The sequence below is a fragment of the Calidris pugnax genome, unplaced genomic scaffold, assembly GCF_001431845.1.
Source record: "Calidris pugnax isolate Ruff unplaced genomic scaffold, ASM143184v1 scaffold54, whole genome shotgun sequence".
Lineage (NCBI taxonomy): Eukaryota > Metazoa > Chordata > Aves > Charadriiformes > Scolopacidae > Calidris > Calidris pugnax.
Genome location: NW_015090864.1, coordinates 5893862 through 5915451, shown reverse-complemented (window position 1 = coordinate 5915451; position 21590 = coordinate 5893862). Strand labels below are relative to the sequence as shown.

At 40.3% G+C, this 21590-nt stretch overlaps 1 protein-coding gene across 2 annotated transcripts in view; it reads left to right on the top strand.

The window, feature by feature from the left end:
• RHEB (Ras homolog enriched in brain) overlaps positions 1 to 21388 on the top strand; it is a 38250-nt gene extending 16862 nt beyond the window's left edge. The window contains exons 3-8 of one of the 2 annotated variants that reach the window (XM_014945080.1): positions 6084 to 6151; positions 9273 to 9355; positions 13521 to 13577; positions 13678 to 13725; positions 14248 to 14329; positions 20879 to 21388. In XM_014945080.1, coding sequence (XP_014800566.1) covers positions 6084 to 6151; positions 9273 to 9355; positions 13521 to 13577; positions 13678 to 13725; positions 14248 to 14329; positions 20879 to 20971 — 431 coding nt within the window. In that variant the 3' untranslated portion in view covers positions 20972 to 21388. The remainder of the gene's footprint in view (positions 1 to 6083; positions 6152 to 9272; positions 9356 to 13520; positions 13578 to 13677; positions 13726 to 14247; positions 14330 to 20878) is intronic. The other variant, XM_014945081.1, reaches the window with a different exon arrangement.
• The last annotated feature ends 202 nt before the right edge of the window (positions 21389 to 21590 follow it).

Sequence of the window (21590 nt, the reverse complement as noted above, 5' to 3'; positions counted from 1 at the left end):
AACTTGATGATATTGGCTCACTTTAATCAGGTGGCAAATAAAACTTTGACTTCGAGATTGTAACCCTGGAGTTCTTGTATTTTAATGACTTGTAAACTGCAGTGGTAGCACGGGTTTTTGCTCTTTTGAACTCATGCAATAGGATCTTAAGCTTGTGTGATACTCTGGAAGTTTGAATGAAATAATCACCCGAATAAGGTTTCTTTTGGGTATATATGGTAATGATTACAAATCAGTAGCTATCAGGATAGTTTACTCAGGATTATTTTATTGCTTAGAACTAAAATTCAAATGCTACTTTCTGAAGAAGCTCTAAATTTGCTTTAGTGACTCAGGGTGGATAATTTGCCCCTTAACCTGAATGATCTCTTAGTCCTTATATAGATGTCATTAACATTAACACTTTCTATCATCCCTTTTCACTTTGTTAGAATTATAAACAAGGTTTGTTTTGAATTAAAGTTGTTAACAAAACATTTGGAATTAAGTATCTGTATTTTAAATCTTAATATCGGGTGAGGCAGGTTGTTTTTTGCTGTCTGTGCTATATAAATGCAAAATATTTCAAGTAATCTTTTAGTTTTATGCAGGTATATGGGAAGGAATAAAGCCTGAGAGACATGGGGTCAAAGTCTCTCCAAAATACTGAGTGTATCTTCTTTTAGGATTTTCACACCTTGATATGAGGTTGACTTCTTTCATCCTTTACAAGCTCTTGTTGTCCACAGAAACCTATTGTCTGTAACTGCTGTTAGTAAGTTTTGTGTCTCACTCTGGTAGCATTTCTTAATTATAAGAAAATACACTCTGGATTAATTCTGGGCTTATTTAACTCTTGTAGTCTGCACTGCTTGCTTGGTCTGAACTCTAAACATTGAGCATGTCATCATGGCCACGAAATTTTGTTGGGAGGGGACATCTTGAAAGGGCTTAGCTTTCACTTCATTTCTTATTTGTTTGGAAAACAAGCAGCATTATTCATTTGGAGAAAGTCTTGTGATCTACGGCATGGCTGGAGGAATTTCCTTTCTGAAAGGTAGAGAATTGAAGGGCCATTCTTGCATCAGAACATGTTGCTGGGAAAGTATGGGTTGAACATGTAGAAGATGTGCACTCAAGTTCAGAACAGTAGGAGGTCTGTCCCATCCTTCAGCCCTGTAAGGCCTGACAGAGAATGTTTTAAATATGCTTCTGGGTAGAACAGAAGAGATAACACTTTCAAATTTACCACTAAAATTTAAAATATATTGGAGGTATTTTTTAAGACAAATATGTGAAAGTAGTGTGATGGGATTAGTATAAAAATCACTGTTTTGACTTAGGTTCCTCATCTTTTTAAAATGCTTTTTCTAAATGCAGGTCTCTAATCAGTCCAGTCTGTTGACACTCCCAGCTCTATGTTTCTGGTTCTGTGCAGGGTCATAAGACACAAAGTATGTAATCAAGTCTTTTATTGTTTTCCTAGCTTGTAATTTCAAACCTGGTTGACCATGCTGCCAAAAAGGGTTGAGAAGTCGGGGTTCTTATACAGGGGGTGGTGCTGGAGAAGGTTGTATTTTTCCAGTGCTTTATAGCAGGTTATAAAACCTTTTCAGTTTCATCCAGTCATTGGGTCTACTTTAGTGTCAGAAAACTTGGAAATGAAAAAAGTACAGGCTAAAGAATAGTCTGGCCTGTGTGATTTTGTTTTGTCTCCAGAAAACTGTTACTGATAATTGATTACAGTATTCTACTGGCACTGATGAAAGGGTAGAAAGCTGCAGTACTGCTGGTAGCTTAATCTCTATAATTTTTGTCTTCACGTGATAAAACTTGCACAAAAAAAATGACTGTAAAGCTAAATTATATAGAAGGCAAGCTATGGTTAAGCTCTTACAGGAACAACTTGCATAGCATATAAGCCTTGAACAATAGGAATAAGAGCTAATATTCTAGTTGTTTAATTTTTTCAGTGTGAAAATCTCCACGTTCTTTGGAAGTGGTAAAGGGAAAATAAGCTGCATCAGGTTTCACTTAGTGTTTGTTAAAGTCAGCACTGCTTCACTGCTGCATTTTCCTTTGCTTATATTACATGAGAACCAGAAAAGTTAGTTTATTTAAGTTAACGAGCATGTTGAGTTCAGTTCCTTCTATTAAACTTGTGTATCAGGAAGAGTAACTTGTAGCGTTTTGTGGCCACAGAGGAGGTGAGCTAATTGCTTAGCAAAAGAGATTTTCCCTTTTTGAATGTCTCCGCAAGAGTGACACAAGGATGGGTGGCTATTCTTGAGAGCACCAGGTTGAGAAACTAATGGAAGGATTGCTTGTGGGAGTGTTGGGAAGAGAAGGAAGATCCCTGGAGAGCAGGAGTGCGTGGAGGGAATCTGTGCGGAGAATGAGCTGGATGGGGCTCTGAAGGCAGGTTAGCTCAGATGAGCTAAGACCAGAACAAGACAGAACTAAAATTGTACTGGAATAAAAACTAGAATCTTAATTTGGAACTCAAAGCAAATAGGTCAGAAGGAATACATAATGAAGATGTGCACGTAACTCTCCCCACCCCCATCTTCACAGGGATGTCTTTGGTTATCATTAATTCAGTGACTTTGTGTTGCAGGAAAGCTGACTTGACTGCCCACGTCTCAAAAAATGTTTTCTCCAGCTCCTCTGAGGCCTGTCTGCCTGCTTTCTGCTTTTCTTTGCAGTTTTGGAGAGGCTTCTAGCACTGTGCCACAGCTCTGTGGTCTTCCTTTCTTCACTAAACAGGCTCAGTAGCTCCCTGAGGAAAGGAACAGTCTTCCCCCATGGGCATCCTACCACCCCAAGTTTTTTAATATAATTGTGAGTAGAAGCGTATTAGAAATGGGGAGTGAGCTGGAGGCACCCTAGTTTTGGAGGGGATATCTGTAGGCTTAAATAGCATCTTTAAGGTTAAACTTCTTCCGTGCGTGTCATGGCAGCTGCGCTGGAAGGGTGAAGTATGGTTTTTCCCAGGAGCTGCTGATGAGAAGTCTTCTCAAGGGGTGGAAACGAGGCTTCTGAGAAAAATTAAAAATAGCTTTGTTGCATTACACATCCCAGGGTTGTAAAAGACGTCCTGGCAGATTAGTGACAGGCATTGACTTTGGAGTGAAGACAAGTGGAAAGGGATGCAGAAGGTAGTAACTGAGGAGCCTTTCGAGGTGGCTGTATTTAGCTACCAGCCGGTAGCTCTATGGGAATAATGTTACACCACTCTCATACCTTTACTCAGTACCACTATTGATCTCAAAGCCTGCACTCATGTGCCTGGTACTGATTTTTATTTTTTTTTTATCATAATGTCTTGTTTTCACAGCAACTGTCGCTTGAGTTGCATATGCAAATCACTTCATTCATGTAATTCTAATTGCAATATACTTGATCTTGGGGTAATGAAGATCAGCAGCTCATGGATTTGCCGCATAAAGTTACACTTGTGCTGAGCTGCAGCAGCATTCAGGGCTGTGCTCTGCATGTAATTTTACCAGAACCTTTTCTGATGGCAAAGTGGCTTTAGTTTTGTTGCAACACAGCTGTTGACTGCTGCACCCTGAACTGTATGTGTGTGTCTGGTGCTGTGCTACTCATTCCAGTGCTGAATTCTCCAAGTTTCAGCAGTGCATCAGAACTAGGAACAATTGTAGGTGAAGGTGGGGACTGCAGCTTTCTTCATATAGCTACACTTGAGTTACGTGTTGCAAGGTGTGTGTGCTGTTCTGAGACCCATCTGCTTCATGGAGCTGAACCAGGTTCCCCCCATGGTTCAGCTGCTGAGCAGCGTTTCACAGATGCTCACGTTATGACCAGCACTGCAGAGATTGTTCGGGTCTGCTGGCATCTGTCCTTGGCACACAGGAAGAGCCACACTGTGCCGAGATCCTATTATCGGGTGTTTGTCTTGCTCATGGGCACAGCAGAAGGCAGTAAGTCCCAGGATAGTGGATGATAGAACTTCCTCTGGATCAAGGGGAACTGTTCTCACTAATTGCATTTAATACAGCTGCGGGTTTTTCCCCAAGATGAAATTCTTACCAGGAATATTTTTTAAAAGCTTCAGCGAAGAAACAGGAGTCATTAATTATGCCTGCATCAAAGCAGATTTGTGTTCATGCAGTGGGCTGGTGCTGGTGCTACTGCACTGAGCTAACAGTTCTCCTCACCCAGTCTGTGGTGACTCCTCCACTGTTTCCCTTCCCCTGGCTCTGTCACACTCTGCTTCCTGTACCGATGATGATGATGTCTTTCTGGGTCTATTCTAGGCTTCTAGAATAGTCTGAAAAAGCTGCCATCTGTCCCTCTCCCTTTTTAAATATTAACTTCATGAGGCTCTCGAAGTTACTTTGATTGCAGAGTGCTTTGATGTGTATGTGAAGTGTCAAGAGACTAGAGACTGTTATTTTTAATATACCTGTTAATGCAGCGTGTCTGCAGATGAGTCTGTTTTCCCTCTGGAGGCAGTGCTATTGTATATAGCAACGCTGTCTCTTAACATCTGGTCAAACAAACGGTTGCTTCTCTCCCCACCACAGCATTCATCCAGGGCAAAGAGCTGTTGTGGATTCTTGCTTTATAACCCTGAAATTTTGTGCAGCGATGACAGCAGCGTCCCCACAGTGACTCGAGAGTGACTCGTGCACATGTGCTAAAGCAGCTTTCTTAGGGGATAGAGGGTAAGGTGGGAGATCTCTCTTTGAGGCTCCATTTCAGATTGCACTTGCCAATATTGCAGTGGCAACTGTAGGTAACGCTTTAAAATGTTTACTTAGACACTCTGTGTTAGTTTGGCTTTGCTCTTTGAATTGTTCCCTTTCTTAAAAAGGGTGCTTTGATTTACTAGATGGGTTGAAACCTCCAGTTTCAGATATTTCAGCCCACTTGCTCAAGAGAATGCTCACATTGTGGAGACTTGAGAGGGCAGCAAGCATTGGCAGGGAGGAGGAAAGTTGGAGAACTTCAGTGTCTAGCAGACCCTGGAAGGCCCAGGCAGGATTCTGCATGGCAGGACCGAGAACATTCAACTTTGCAGCTTCAGGAAGCTGTTGGACAACTTCAGAGTGTGATGAACAGGTCACTGCAGTGTTAGCTATTTCCCTGCTCATCACTGCCAGGAAAGACTAACAGTTTCAGAGTGTGATGAACAGGTCACTGCAGTGATTTCCCTGCTCATCACTGCAAGGAAAGATGAACCTTCATAGGACTGTTAGTATTTGAGAAAACCACCTCAACCAGAGGACAACACAAACTTTACTCAATTTATCAGTGCTGTCCAGTGATTGTGTCTTGAGTGCAACACGAAGGTCAGAGTGAAGCTCTGAAGGTGGGTTTGAGTGCTCTGGTTGGTGCAGGTGGTGCTCGGTAGTACATTATTCCTACAGGAGCCCGGACACTGTTTGCTTTTGCAGTTGTGTAATAGAAACACTGAGTAAGATTCCTCAGCTCACAGTGCGTTGGCATTTTGTGAATCCAAGGAAGAGAAGCCATTCTCATTGTTTCTAGGGACTGGATGTACTTCCTGAGTGAGGAACAGAAAGGCTGGCAGCTACGGCAAATGTGAAGGCAACATGGTGAATTTCTAGCTAAATTCTTATTATTTAGACTCTGTGTTTTAGCCTTCTAAGATTTTTATTTATTTTTTAATGCAGATCACTTACCTCATGGTGTTTACATTTAGGAAATTGATATGCTAAACTGCTTGGAAACTGGGGAAATATCCTATAATAAGTTCATACTTAGCTTTGATGCTAATTGTGTCTCGTGTTACCACAAATTACAGTTGCCTGGAAGTCTCTTAGAAATACATGTAGGAACCCTTTTTACTCTCTCCTTTTAAGTAAGTAAAGGAGAAACTTCTGCATCCCATGTGAGAATCTTCTGAAATTTGAAATACAGTGAATTTCTGAGTTCATTCTCTGCAGTACAACAGTTAAAGGTACAGCCACCTGATCTAGCCTTTTACTGCTACTTATAAGCCTATAACTGAGGTTCTTTTTCCTAGTGTCTTGGCTGATGATGGCATAGATGAGTGACTTTGGATCCCTTCCCTGTGTATAATGCTGACATGTTTATGTATTTGTTTGTTCTAGCTTTTACAAAACTGATCACAGTAAATGGCCAAGAATATCACCTTCAGCTGGTTGACACTGCTGGCCAAGTAAGTCGTCTTTCTTTCTTTGAGTCTTTCATCAGAGTTAAGACAAGTATTCATCCTGCTGTAGAGCTAAGTTGGTAGTGACCATACCTTTAAAGGTGAAGATTAACTTAAATGATTCTACCTTGTCCTTTAGTCACTAAGGAGCTGTGTTTCTCTAGTGTTTATGTAAAGGCTTTGTTTTAATTTTTGTTTGTTGGGTTTTTTGCCTGTTTATTGAATGTATGCCTAAAAAAGTGAAGAAGAAACTGCTTTTAACTCTGATGTACCAAAAGTTCATAAGTAGCTTGCTTGATATTTGCAGGCTAAACAAGCAGTCTTGCTTTAGATGGAAAATGTCACTTCCATAAACCATGGGAAAATTTTTAATGACTTTTTCCTCTTTGTGTGCTCCTATTTGTGTACACCACTGTGACTTGTATCTCTGAAATAGTCATGGGGAATAGACAGAAATGCATATATAGGTCGTACTTGCCAGGCTACCAATAAACTACTGCAGTTTGTTGACATTTTTAGGTGATGGTTCATGTGTGCTCCTGAGCCTTCACATAATGACAGGGAGCACAGGGGACACTGACCGCGTGTCCTGTAGTGTGGTCAGTAGCTCCATGAGGTGCAGGTGTTCATTATATAGTGCTGCTTGGCTGAACTCACACTCACATTCCATACACAGCAGTGCTCTGCCTTTTGAAAAACTATATATTAGGAATAAAACAGAATAGGGACTGTTAAACCCCTATATTTTTATCCGAAACTTCTTATTGCTTAGATGTTCTTACCTTCTGTGATTTCTGATACTATACCTTTGGGTTTTTCCAAACTCTGAGTACTGTTTAACAATGTTAGTGTTGTAAAATACGCTGCCAGCGCTTAAGACTTTAAAGCTACAGGACGCTTGCTCATACGTGGGAGACTATTCAGAAGGGTTGTAACCTTCTAGGTATGTTTAATCACTTTCTTTGAAGTGACTCAAGAATAACCACGCTGAGTTTGTATGGTATTAGCTTGTGGTGCTAATCAGCAACGCTATACCCACTTATAATCTGTCAGAGGTGTCTGAAGGGATCAGAAACACAATACTGGTGACACGTTCTGGGGCAAGATTGTTTGATGGGAATATTTTGCAGAAGGGAGGGAGGCTGAGAGATGGGCAGGCTGAGAAATGTGAGCAGTGAAGCAAGTTCCATAGGTTTCGTTTTCTCTTTGCCTTATATATCCAATTGTACCCTAGTGACAAAAGTAAAATTTGTCTTTGAGGAAGGAACAGCCTTGTAGAAAGGCAGGGTAGCTTCACTTTATTGCTGAGGTTTATTTTAGGGTTGATTTAATGTTGTACAGTATTGTAAAACCAAAATGACTTCTTTCCCAGCCTGTGGGTATTTTCAGATTTGATTTTTCCCTATGAATGACCTGAACTTTGAGTTCTGGCTCACAGGGTTAGAGGAGAGAGATGATGTTGGGTTATGGAAGGTGTGGCTTGGGCAGATTTCTGTCTTAATCCTGTCTTGCTTAATGATCTGTAGGGAGTCCTCGTGTTAAACAGCATAGCAGGGACTATATTGTATATTTGTTACATACTTGAAAGATTGGCTGTGACTTGAAAAGTTATAGCTACATTGTTTAATCACTTGGCAAAATTCTTAATTTGACCTACAAGTTCCAGGAAGCATTGCAGCTTTTCTTCCTTCTCCAAACAAGCTAAAAATTAAGTAATGAATTAGAAACAGTTGAGGTTATGGCATTTATTTTTCTTGGTACTCCTCTTCTGTCCCGTCCCTCTTTACCTTTCACGGTTATCTATTCAGATTTGCGTAGTTCAGTTAAACAGGAGTCTTGGATCAGGATCAGAGGAGTACCAAAGGAAATCTTACCTAACACCAAATTCCAGCTGGGACAATCCTGAGAAATTCCGAGTAAAGTCAAAGAACCACAGGGTTGCACTTTCACCTGTTCTACATGCAAACTAGCTCAGATCCCTTCTGTGTTGACTTTGGGATTACAGGGCCAACTGAAGTGGCAGTTTGGCATTTCAGTGAAGTTGGGGGAGGGCTGCCCTCAGTGTGTAGCAATAAAGGCAAATAAGGGCATCTTTTGTCAAGTGTTATTCTTTCAAACTTTTTTGGCTGAATCTATGAAGTTGATTTATAAAGGGTTTTTACTCGTTTGCCAGTTAAGGAGGTTTGATTCCTTTTGGCTCTCCAGATTTAAGCTGCGTAATTGCACTGCTCCATCTGTTCAGTCATGACAATATACAGAGGGGTTATGTGATCTTAAGCTAAAATTAACATTGTAAGAAGCACAGGTTTAAAAGTTTGAGAACTCATACATGAAGAAGTATGGCTCTAGTCAAAATGGAAATGTTTTCTGGAAATATCTATTAGAGCAATTTAGATTTTTTAATGTGGGATTCATAGTATTTGTGTAGCATTACCTGCAATCTGTCAGTTTGTTTCATTTATCTGTCTGATCAGTTCCTTTTCTACAGGGGTCATAAATTCAGCGATTAAGTTTCTGGTGTACCATTTGGTGGATTTTTTTGTTTTGTGCTTGATTTTAAATTAAACACTTGTATAATGTAAGCTTCTAGTCATAAAGCAACTGATAACTGTATTTCTTGCATCTGTAGTTGCTGAGCATTAGTTAGTAAGCCACAGTTATTCACTTCCCAACAGATCCCTTAGGTAATTTAGATGTGATCAGCACCACTTGAAATTATGAACTGCTAGATCCTGTCGTCAGCTGTTGGAATTAGGAATTTGAAATGTATCACCAGCAAGATAAGAGGCATAATTGCTAATTAGTGGTAGGACAGAGTGGATGTTTTGTACTAATACAAACTGATAATTAAGCAGGATAAGAAGATTGGGAGTAGCTTTAGCTGATCCATAGTCTTAGAGGGAATAAACCAAAAAAGCTGTAGATTAAATTTTAGAGTATACAGACTGACTCTATTAACTTGATAACGATTCCACATCTGTCATTATGATGAAAAAACCTAATTCTGAAAGTACTACTTAGACAAAATGGCCCCGCACCTCAAATATGACCAACTGACCTGATGGTGATCTGCTAGCATCAAGTCCTGAACTGTGGCAGTAAGTAATTTTAAATGTTCCTTCTACAGGATGAATACTCCATATTTCCTCAGACGTACTCCATAGACATCAATGGCTACATTCTTGTTTATTCAGTCACGTCAATAAAAAGGTAACAAAATCTGTTGTGTTCTTCCAGTTCAGATATTAACCAGCTATATTCTGGGTTCAGCTCCTATGTTTTCTTTACACGTTTAATTAATTTAATCTCTCTTTCCCTTAGAAGTATAATGGAAGTTAAAATGAATGGTTTTTTTCAGAAATTTCCCCTCAGATCCAAATGTCACAGACACATTGCATGCTAAATGCAAGGTACCATGTCAGAAATGAGACAGGGCTGAGCTACGTTATTCTGAGGTGTAAGTAAAAGTACACCAAAATGATTTCAGGCATAAGTAGAGTTTGTTGCTCTAGTATCAGGGACGAAGGCAGACTTAAACATTGAACCTCAAGGGCACTGTATGTTTATGTGAAGTACTCCATTAGTTGCTCCATTAGATCGGTCCCTCAGCCTGGTGGCTTGTAACAGTACTGAGATGTCTCTGACTCCTTGTCTTGGGTTCTGGTTAGCCATTGGAAGTTTTCATATAAATAGCAATATATGACTTTTGCCCTGTAGGCTCGCTCTTGGCCTGCTGCAGCAAATGATCTTATTTGAAAATTTTCCCAGAGTATCTATTTTGTCCTTGCTGTTAGTTGTCTATTTTGATGTGAGGACCGAGACCATCGTAGCTGGAGTCATTTATTTGCAAGATGCATCTCAGCCTTTGTAAGGCTTTTGTCATCCTTTCTTATTTTGTCCCTTCCTCTGGTCATCATCTTTGTTTAAATACTGGTCATTGAATAGATCTTAATTTTTATTATTGTACAGCATCTTTGTTATGACAGCCAAAATAATGTTATTTTCTTAAATTTTTGTTTGAGTCAAATGATTAAGAACTCAGACCTTTCACTCTGATCAAGTAGAAGAGAAATTGATGCTTCCCTTCTACTTGCAAGGAAGCTGATCAGCTTTTTAGCAGTGCCGAAGTGTTCCACCTCTTTTCTTCTGAATCAAAGAAAACTGGTCATCTTGAGTGCTTTTAGTAGACCATCATAAAATATCAGTAAAACAACTTGCCTGTTGGCTTTTCTGTGCTTCTTGGTCAGGTTATAAACTTCCATTGCTTGCAGTGTCCTTGATGTTGAACAGATTTTCGCAGTCCTTCATTCTGGATTTTCATCTCTAGTCCTGAAGTACTGAAGGGCAAGCACGTGATCTGGAGGAAATGCAACAGATGTTAGCCTTTCACGTGTGACTAGAGATTACCTAAGTCCTCTTTTCTTTTTTCTTTTTTTTTTCTTTTTTAATGAGACATTCAGTGTTGGTGCTGAGTGACTTGTATGAAATAGGAGTTAGTATTCTCAGCCTTAAGTAGCAATCCTCCACTCCTAAAAAGTGAAGAGAAAAATGTTTGTTGATAAGTGGTACTGCAAGGACAACAATGTCTTTGACTAAAACCAAGGCAGATCTCTTGGAGGCATCTGCAGCTCGTGCTGTTCCCTGCTTGGCAGCTAAAGGACGTGTTCTTTTTCGGCTACTCCAGTTGTTGCCTCATGAGATCTTGAGTTTAGCAGCACAGATGAAGAAATAAAAGTCTGTTTTCCGTGGTAGCCTTCAGTCAGTTAAAATAAAAACCAAATTATGGTGAAAATACTAACAGAACAACTTATGTTAAGAATGTAGGCAGGGAGTCTTTTCATTAGTGTTTTAGTCTTGATCCATTTATGCCAAGGTTTTTGGTTCTTCCTTTAAATTTCAAAGTGTCGATCCTGTCTTGATCAATTCCATATGTTCTGTATCAAGACAGTGTTTAGGCAATAGGAAGGGTCTTACACAATACTTGGATGACTTGCCCAGGCAATCAAATTATAGTCACAGTCTGTCTTGACTTCTGTTGAAGTGTGTGTATTGATCCAAGTATTGATCCAGGAGGGGGGAGAGCTTTGACAGCAAACTTCATAGAAACGCTCTTCTAAAATTATCACTTTCCCTGATCACCTCCAGTGGGAAGTTTAAATGGGACTTGAGTAAAAGCTGACGCCCTACATTTTTCATATTCCCAGGCTCTCAGCAGCAAGGTTACTGGAAGGCTTTTGCTCTAATTGAACTTAATTAAATTCCAATTATGTGACAGCTAGTTTTGGGGATTTTTTTTTTTTGTATTTCACACATTGAGCTGTTTGCTGTAACCCTGTTTGCGTGACAGAACTGGAAAGGAGCTCTTACTGTTCCCCAATTCTCTTGCTGATTTACAGCTTGATGTGATGATGCTCTTTTTTGGATTGGTGAATCTGTCTTAAAGTATGTCTCTTCTCCTTCTAGCCTTATTAATTTGGGAAGCTTTCTAGAACATTAAAACGATCTGGTCAAGCCAATTTAATTCCTGGCAGTTCTTAGCAGCTTTTTCTGTGTCAGAACTGTCTTTTGAGTTTGAACAGCAGTTCTCTTTTGGTTTCCACCTTGATCTGTTAACAAAGATCAGTTGTTTATATTTGTAGTATTTTTACTAAAAAAGGAGCGTGTGAGCTGTCCCAGGCAAGCAGATGGGCTCTTCATGTCCCATTTCTGTGTACCCAAGTCAAACAAGAACACTTTGTGGCATTGGGCACTGGAACCTCAGGTGGCATTGGCATTCTTCTGGCTGTACTGGAAACAACGCGCCTAATAGTGGCAAGGAAACAGTGATTGCACCATGTTAGTGATTCAGTTGTCCTGCAGCTAGTACACTAGATCTTTCCTGTCGCTTCAGACTGAGAAACAGCTTTGTGGCTGTAGCAGAGGGGTTTTTTTTGTAGTATTTTTATTCAAGTTTGCAGGGTCACCTAGTTCCATGTGTAGCAGTGCCTCTCAGCTTTGTCACAACCAAGCTCTGCTTAACACTCATTTTGAAATAATTGTAAGAATGAAAGTCCAAGACATGTTCTCAAGGCCAGAATTTCACTAATACCTTTTCAGCAGAACTTCTTTGTAACCTTAAAGTCCTCTCATTGATTCCATATTTTTATGTACTATGTAGTATTGTACGTGAGTTACTAACAGTGAGTTGTGCCAGACTAAGTTGCTAACTATTAGCTAAACACAGAGAAGTACTGTGTTCTACTCAGGCCCAAAAATTGTTGCTGAAGTCAGAGAAATTGACCTACTTGATGGAAAATCCTTCTTAAATATGGTAGCATTTATTGTTCCAGAAGTGAGATGTTTTAATGATTCAAAGAGCTTGAATAGGGTTTTTGGGCACCAGCTCTTTGAGAGCTCCGAGTTGGAAGTTTGTTTGAGTTCTGCTCTATTTTTAAGCTTCAATTCTAATTGAAATGCAGTGCAAGTCAAGACACTGCCTGTAGCTAACAACCTTGGGAGTTGGAAAAGTTTCATTCACTCTTTTGTTGTTTAATTGTGTGTCTCGTCTGTGAGCCTGTCCCGCTCTCTCTTAAAACAAATCTGAATTGTGCACTTCGTGTACCAGCATTTTTTCCATAACATGATTAGGGTAGCACAACATTTGCTCTTCAACCCCATTTATAGCTTGTTCTCAAAAATCCTAAATGCAGCCTAAATCCTAAATGCAGTGGATTTTCTTAGTGAGGTTTTTTTTGGTTCTTGGTGTTTCACAGAACTGCTTCTTATCTCCCATCACTCAAACTTCATGTACACGGTAGGTGAACAGACAAGTGTTTGAATAACCACTGTTTTGATACCATCTTGCAGATCAATTTACTCACTTTCCATAGAAAATTAGAATTTAGGCTTCCTCTGGTTTTCACGTTAAAACTAAATGATTCTATATGAACTAAGTGTTCTTAAAAATAACGTATTCTTTCAAGGTGTGCTTAACTAAATACTTTTGCTTTGAAACTGCTTTAATTTGACATGCTCATCCGGGATTGTTGAACTCAAGCAGATAAATTTCTTACTGCAGATACAGACCAGATGAGAGGTGGGAGGGCTTTTAAGTGATTCTGTTAGATGCATCGGTCCTGGGTAATGTAATTTATGTCTGCAAATACCATAACTGGGGAGGCTGTAATGGTAGGCACAGACCAGGCTCTGCTGCTTCTGGGACCATTTTGTCTGTTGTATGCAAATCGGTAAGACTTTCAGCATCTCTGTAGTTCTACCACTATACATAGAGTAAGTTTTAAACACAGCAACCTACATATGCATTTAATTGCTTGTGTATTGGGTATTAAGGATAAACATCAGAGTGCATGTGTGACTTCATCCCTTTATTTTGCAGTTTTGAAGTGATAAAAGTTATCCATGGCAAGTTATTGGATATGGTGGGAAAAGTCCAGTAAGTAGTGACACTTTCATCTCATTTCATTGCAGGCATGTTACTAGTGCTTTGGTCAGTATACTGTAACTGTTCTGAAGTTCTGAACTTTCTTTCACAGAATACCCATTATGCTGGTTGGAAATAAAAAAGACCTGCATATGGAACGGTATGTGAACCCCAGGCCGTGTGAAATGCAAGACAGCAGCCGGCATTCCTGTGGCTGCGACGCACTGCTTTTGTTCTTGGCTTTCCCTAACTAAAATCAAATTGTAGGTTAAAATAAGGTACTGGCAAAGGAATTGCGTCCAGAATGTGAACTAAGAGCCATGAACTTCTGTTGTAATGTTGACTTTTGCTATAAGGTTCCAAGGACAGTCGTTTAACGCTTTGGGTTTTTTTCAAAACGAGTAACAGAAGTGTAATTTCACAACTGTAAAATACCAGATGATATTACAGATTCTGAAAACAAAGCAATACTTTGGGACAACTGCTCTTCTGGGCCGCATAGCAATGTTACCTGGCCCAGTAGTATATCTGACAGCAGCCAAAAGCAAATGCTCTGGATCAGACTTCATAAAACATTCCTATTACGTGCATTTATGTGCTTCAGTACTCGGGTCTTTCCTGACATCTCAAATTCTAATTCTTTTGCAAGTTATAAAGAAACTTTTTTATTTCCTTTGGTTAGGGTGATCAGCTATGAAGAAGGGAAAGCTTTAGCAGAATCCTGGAATGCAGCTTTCTTGGAATCTTCTGCTAAAGAAAATCAGGTAACAGATTTAAGATTAATTTTATTCAAATAGCAACGTAGTGAAATGACTCGTAGTTTCACTTCATAAAAGAAGCTAAAATATTTGCTTGTACTCTACGGATATTTTGTGTAGATGGCTGGAAACAGAGTGGCTGTCTGCACTCAGGCTTATGTACACAGGTTTTTCTATCCAACTGTAAATGGAAGGAGGAAGTGAAGAACTGAACGTTAAGCTTCACTGAACATAACACTTAGTGACAAACGAAAACCCAAATCCATGTGGTGGGTGGAACAGTGTCTGTGATCTGCTGCCATTACCTTAAATAGGAGGTCATTGCTGTTGCAGAGGAGCCGAGGGTATAAGGGGATGAACCTCATGTTTTTAAGGTGCCAGGCAAGACTCTGTTTCTGATATGTGGGGAATAATTGTTTTCTGGACCTAAACAGAAAAGTGTATTGGAACAGAAAAGTGTTCCAATACAGCAGAGGCTGCTGCAGACTGGGGGGAGGTGTCTTTTTGTCTTTTTTTCTTCTTTCCTTCCCTATTTTTTTTCCCTGTAGGTCTCAACAATGTCAAAGCTTTAGCTTTTTGAAAATATAGACATATGATAAGGTCAAAAGGACATTGTCAGGCTAATTTTAAACAAATGAGTCCTTATGCAGAAGAAACACTTACATTGTCTCATATTTAAGCCAGCATATGACATCCTTGGCCTCCTCAGCACAATCAAAAGGGCAATCCTATAGCTAGGACAGGACCTGTTTAAGCAGCCTTTCCTCCCCTCTCCCCTGTCCCCAAAAGCAGAACAAATAGCTTCTGTCCAATGTCTATTGTCAGCAATTCCACAAGTTACTTGAGTAAGGCTGGACTTTCCCTGGAAAGTTTTTTCTGCAGATGTGGAACACTTGGAGTTAGTTTATCAGTACTTCTGTTTCTGGCTAAGATGTGAATTTACCCTGTCAAAATTGGGCATGATGAAAGCCTGAAATTTCTGTTTTCTCTGTACTGCTGGAGAGCTTTAGATGCATACCCAAGGAAACTAAATTAACAGTGTAAAGAATAAACCAGTTAAAAGCACCTGATTTCCCCCCCCTTTTATTTTAAATGACTTGATTTTTCTAGATTAGGCAGAGCTATTGCCCCTACTCTTTTTCTTTTAGCATATGTTCACAGTGTGTAACAACATAGCAATCCATATCTAGCAGAATATCTTACTGGTAACTTTTCTGAAGTTTGTATTGTTCTTGGTTCAAGACAAAAATTTCTGAAGTTTGTATTGTTCTTGGTTCAAGCCAAAAAAAAAGCTGGGTATATTTATGCAAAGAAGCTACAAGCTTTCTATGATGCTTGGCATGTCTTGCATATTAAATTGCTGCAGTAACAAAGCCCTGTTGACTGCCATGTATTTGTGTCAGTTCCTTAGTCGCAAATGGTTTGTATTAAGTTGTGCTGCCAGCTGAAATCTATACAGCAAACTTTGTAGCCTCCAGGGAAATCAGAATGGTAATTGTATGTCAGATATTCAAAATTCTGTGCAGTCCTGTACAAATCCCACAGAATAATCAGAAGTTGTGCTCATTCCTGCTGTCAGAGGTGTTCTTACCAAGTGTTCCTTTCAGCAGGATCCTTCAGAACAGCGATCACAGGTCACTGTGAGTTCTGTCCCTCTGGATTTAGGCGCAGGTGGTTAGAAACAGGTGCTTGAACACAATTCCTCCTTCGTGCCTCTTACATTATGAAATTTAAATTTGTCTGGCTTCAGAAGTTTGGAAGATCATATGTCACTTCTGAGATGGCTGCCCGCAGCATGTGACCATCTTGCGGGCTCTCTGGCATGCTTCCTTTGGAGGCTTGGGATGTACGGAAGTGTGAAGGAGCCCAAAACTGGCCTTAGCCTTCTCACAGGTGGTTGCAGAGGAATGATTACCTCAAGATTGAGCTTTGGGAGCAAAGTGTGGAGCTGAGGTGCTATGTGGAACAGGAGATGCCAGGCATTGTAGCATCCATCCCTTCCTATCAGTTAGACTAGGAACACTTCGCATCTCATGTGTGGTTTTTTTCCTCTATATCCTAATTTTATAGCATCAAAACAGCTGATATATAGACCTCTACCAAGACAGGATATCTTCTCATACTCTGAAACTGTCTCTGGTTTTGGGGTGGGGGAAAGGGTTTATTTTGAACTTAATAACAAGGTGTGTTGTCATTCTCCTGGTACTGAATGTTCACCTTACGTAAGTCAGCGTTACTGGAAAATGAAGTCTGTTGGCACTTTCTGCTTGGAGGTTCATCTAAATCTCCACCTGTACCGACTTGGTACAGCAAATGTAACTCACCTATCAAGATTAAGTCTAAACTCCTTCTAAAACTGCTTCAGATTCTCTTTGCTTTACAGAAAGCTAATTTGATACTTAAAGGGATGAGCTGGACTGGATTGGGAATTTAGAGCTTAAGAACTTCAGCAGAGAGCTCAAACCTTCCTGAGTGCAGTGAAGTCTGTTAATCCTTTCTCTCTGAAACCTGGCTGTCTGTATTTGGGAGATGTGGAGTAAAAGTATGACAATTTCTACTACGCTGGTCTGAAATTGGTTTGGTGCGTGATGTCCTTTTAGCAGGGAGGGGAGCAGGTCTCATCCTTTTTGGAGCGTCTGTGAGATAGGAGCATAGCCCTGCTATATTGGGGAAACTATTTGGTGCGTGATGTCCTTTTAGCAGGGAGGAGAGCAGGTCTCATCCTTTTTGGAGCATCTGTGAGATAAGAGCATAGCCCTGCTATATTGGGAAACAAATAGTTCTATAGATTATCTTCAGCAAACTATACCTATTCTGCCAAGAGTTATCAAAAGGTACTGCATTCCAGAAGTGGCATGACTTGGAATAGCTGGAAAGGGAGAGAGGCAAAGATCAAAGCTGCGGTGCCGATAAATGGTAGTGGCTGGCAAGAGTTCTCAAGGTCAAATATATTTGAGGCTCTGTAGCAGCTCCTCCAGACCAGGGTGACCTGGTAGGACTTTTGGAGGAGCCTGCATATCAGCAGCACATCAGTCATCTAGGGAAACCTTTGAGCTTTGAGAATGCAAATCTGAGGCTTAATGGAAAAGACCTCTTTTAGATTGCTGCTGAGCTATTATTGTCATACCTTCTCAAGCTGCTTAATTATTACCAAATACGTGGAACTGCTTTGGTTGCCTTCTGGAGCTTTGAGCCTTTCTTGTAGAATTCCCAACTTTGTGTCACCTAAGCCATAGTGTAGTGCTTCATCTTAATCCCAGTACAATAAATTGGTAACTGTTTGAAATACAACCAGGATCCAAACTGGTCTTAAACCCAGTTGAAGCTGGGAGCCAACTTTTACTTGAAGGATTCAGGTAGTAATGAGCAGCCGAACTGTGTTCATCTAGTTATGCAAAATTCATTAGATAAACTTGTTTTAGAAGGGGCAAGGTGGGAGCAAAGAATCTACTTGTTGCCAGAACGGAGCTCTCTTAAAAAGCCATTGCTTGGGAATTTCTTCCTTTGCAAGAGCAGCTTCGACTTCAAGCTCAGAAGAAAGGTTTCTGAGTGGTGTGGGGATGTCAACCCCTTTACAGGGGGCTGATGTGTTTACCTGGGAGACTGTGTTTGGACTGGCAAAGGATGTGGGGAAACACCTCTCTCCCTTTATCTGACTGTTGTTTGAGTTCCTTTGCCCAGTTCTGCGCCAAGATAAACTAGAGGAGTACGAGCAGTGGAGAGTTTTCTCTTTGAAATAATAAAACAGCTGCAGAGTTGGAAAATACAGCGTACCAAAGGATGGCTCCAGTGGCTGGGGGCTGGCTTTGGGGGCTGGCACCTTCCTGCTCTGGCTCCTGGCAGTGTGTCCCCGACCCCCCTGCAGCTCCCGAGCTGTGGCTCCCGCTGGCACCAAGGGACACCTCTGCAGAGCAGCTGAGCCTCTGGTGTCCCTCACACGGTGCTGAGCTCTCTCAGCAGGCTGTGTTGCCCAGGCTGACGTCTTATTTTGTTTCCTCAGGGGGAGAAAGGTAGAAGAAAGCCAGATGGCTTTCTGTAGGCTAGGTGTGACCCACATCCTGTAACGGGACCATATGGAGACAGATGCGTAGAAAGTCTGGCTGCCTTCTTTATTCCTTGTCACAAAACACAACTTTCCACCTTGTTTAAAAGCTCATTCTAAAATTCTTCAGCATATTTGGCCTGAATTACAAATTCCTAAGCGTTAACTGTAGTAGAGTCCTTAAACCTTCGCAGTGAATACATATTTTCTGTGCAATGAATTAACAAGCTCTGTGAACTCCTACAGCTTGGTGTTTCAAACAGCACGTCTTTGACAGAATGTACAGCTGCTTGGTTGACAGAATAAGTTGTGGAGGTTTTTTTAAATAGATGCTTTGAAGCAGAGGAATAAAGAACTTCTGCGTTAAATTGAAACCATTGAAAATGTCAGCTCTTACATAGGGTAACATTGGTGCAGTGTATGTGTAAATCAGTATATCGCCAAGTTTTGATTAAGGGAAACTCTTCATTAGTGGCACTGGTTTGATTGCAGTTGCAGACCTGATCGTGGTTCTAGAATCTAATTTGCCCAGGAAATATTTTGTGTAGTACTGGATGAATGAGCCACTTCTGTCAAGAGTCAGTTGGGATTGTGGGGAAACTTCATTATGTGGAGGAATACTCCATTTCCAGCTGGTGAAGTATTTTAAATAGTTCCAGAGATAGTACTGTGCACAAATGGTATAAATATGGGAAACGTAGCGTTTGGTCTAATCTTGTTAGGATTGCTTTCAGTTTGTTAAGACTACTTTAGTCAATGGGATTAATTTGGAAGTGATCCAATTAAGAAGAATTATACCTCATGGAGATGGAAAAATATCTGTTAGGTCAGAACATGGTCATAAATCACAGTGCTCTTAAGCCTACTGACCAAAACCAACATACCTGCTTTCATAATGTGCCTGCTTTTATGGATACTGACCAAAACCAACATACCTGCTTTCATGTGCCTGCTTATATGTATATATGTGTGTATATATATATATATATATATGTAAAGTATATATGAATATACTTTCCTCCTTCAGGAACATGTGCTTGGAACTCATGAAACGGATGGCTAGAGTTAGATAAACTTAAAATGGTATGCCTGAGATGATCAGGAGACTGTTTCTAAGTTGAAGATTCAACATGCTGGAGTACTGATCATATGGTGACTCTTCAACTTGAAAATACTGTAGAAAAGAAGAGCAGTTTAGAATTGTCCTTGACTGTGGTGTGGATGGTTTTATTCTTAAGTTACTTTTAGGCAATCTCAGATGCTGCGTGTTGTAGTTTCTGCAGGTTCTGATGGAGGGGAATGTACAGTTTTGAAACCCTTAAAACTGAGTGAATCCTGAATTTACAAGATTAGCAGTGGAAGGTATTTACTACAAGTAGCATTGATGATGATGTCCCAGACATATTACTCTCCCCATCTTTCACTATCCTAAAATCAAACAAAACCCCACCAAAAACCTAGCTACACATAATTGAATTCTTCTGTAAAATCTGGAAACAAAACCCCACCAAAAACCTAGCTACACGTGATTGAATTCTTCTGTAAAATCTGCTGAATCACCCATGTGTGTTTCCTCTGAAGGGGTGAAAGGATCCACGGTGCTTGTGTGCCTTGAGATTTTGCAGAGGAACTTTGTATATTCCATATGTTCCATCCAGTAAGCTGGGGTGTTTGTGTGAGCCCCATGTTAGCAGTGGCTGTCCTGGGAATCACCCATGTGTGTTTCCTCTGAAGGGGTGAAAGGATCCACGGTGCTTGTGTGCCTTGAGATTTTGCAGAGGAACTTTGTATATTCCATATGTTCCCTCCAGTAAGCTGGGATGTTTGTGTGACCCCCATGTTAGCAGTGGCTGTCCTGAAGTTGAAGCTGTTTGAAATATAAACCCCCTCTCTCCCAGAAGGGCTATATCAAAGGATACTGCTTAATATTAGACAGTGGCTCGTTTGGCTCGTGTTTTCCCTTCATGTTCTTTCTTGCACCCTGTCTAATGCTGGTCTTTACCTGTAGGTGAGGTCAGAAAATCAGGAATGTTGAAGTAACCCCCATACTGGGCAGTGCAAAGTCAGTGTTTCGAGCTGAACAATCTGCTGCCTTCTGGAATTACCTAAAATCTTAAAGATTACTGAGAGGAAGTGAACTGGTTTATTCTCTGGAGCAGCACAGCCTCAAAATCTTCAGTGCTGTCACTCACTCAGCACAAGCTGACTATTTAAAATAAAGCTGAATTACAGTTATTAGCTCCGTTGTGAGTATGGCTCAGTTGAAACTTGTCCCCCCTGCAGTGGCAGAGGAGATGGTTGAGGATTGCTGGGGAGAAGGGGGTTATGCTTTTCTTAATGCAAAAGGTTGCGTTCAAAACTGAAATTACCATATTTTTACTCTTTGATTTTGAAATAAGCGTGTGACGTGCATTTATCTGTTGGTGTAGCCAGTAAAACTGCTCACTTTTTTTTTTTTCCCAGTAAGCAGGCAGATTCTTCTTACCTACTAACCATGCACTCTCTCTTTGCAGACTGCCGTTGATGTTTTTAAGAGGATAATTTTGGAGGCAGAAAAAATCGATGGGGCAGCTTCACAAGGGAAGTCTTCATGCTCAGTAATGTAATTCCACTGCAAAACCTGAAAACACTGGGAATACATTCTACCTGAAGAAGCAAAACTGCCCATTATCTTTAAGGATAAACTATGCTTCTTTTTTTTATTTTTTTTTTTTTCTTCTGTTAACCTGAAAGATAAACAGTTGGTTTGGAGCCTTTCCCTTCAGATTATGTTAAACTCTGACTCCTGTGCAAATGGCTTCACTTCCATTTTCAAATTTTAAGCAATCATATTTTCAATTTATATATTGTATTTCTTAATATTATGACCAAGAATTTTACTGGCATTAATTTTTCAGTGTAGTTTGTTGGTTAGAATAATCATCAAAATGATGCATATTGTTACACTACTATTAACTAGGCTTGGATATCAGTGTTTCTTTGTGTTAAATGTATACTTGTAAATAAAATAGCTGCAAACCTTATATGTTCTGTTTATAATTTTTTGTTGATTACCCTGTATCACCTTTTTTTTTTTTTTTGGATGAAAAATGTTCACCTGCTGACCTTGAGAGGAGGCGAGAGAAACCTTGGAGAGACGGTGGATTGTTTGGCTGTTGCTTGGGAAGTTGTTTGTGAGTGAGCTGAACTGATTTGGATAGGAGAACTCGGAGTAGCTCAGCTGTG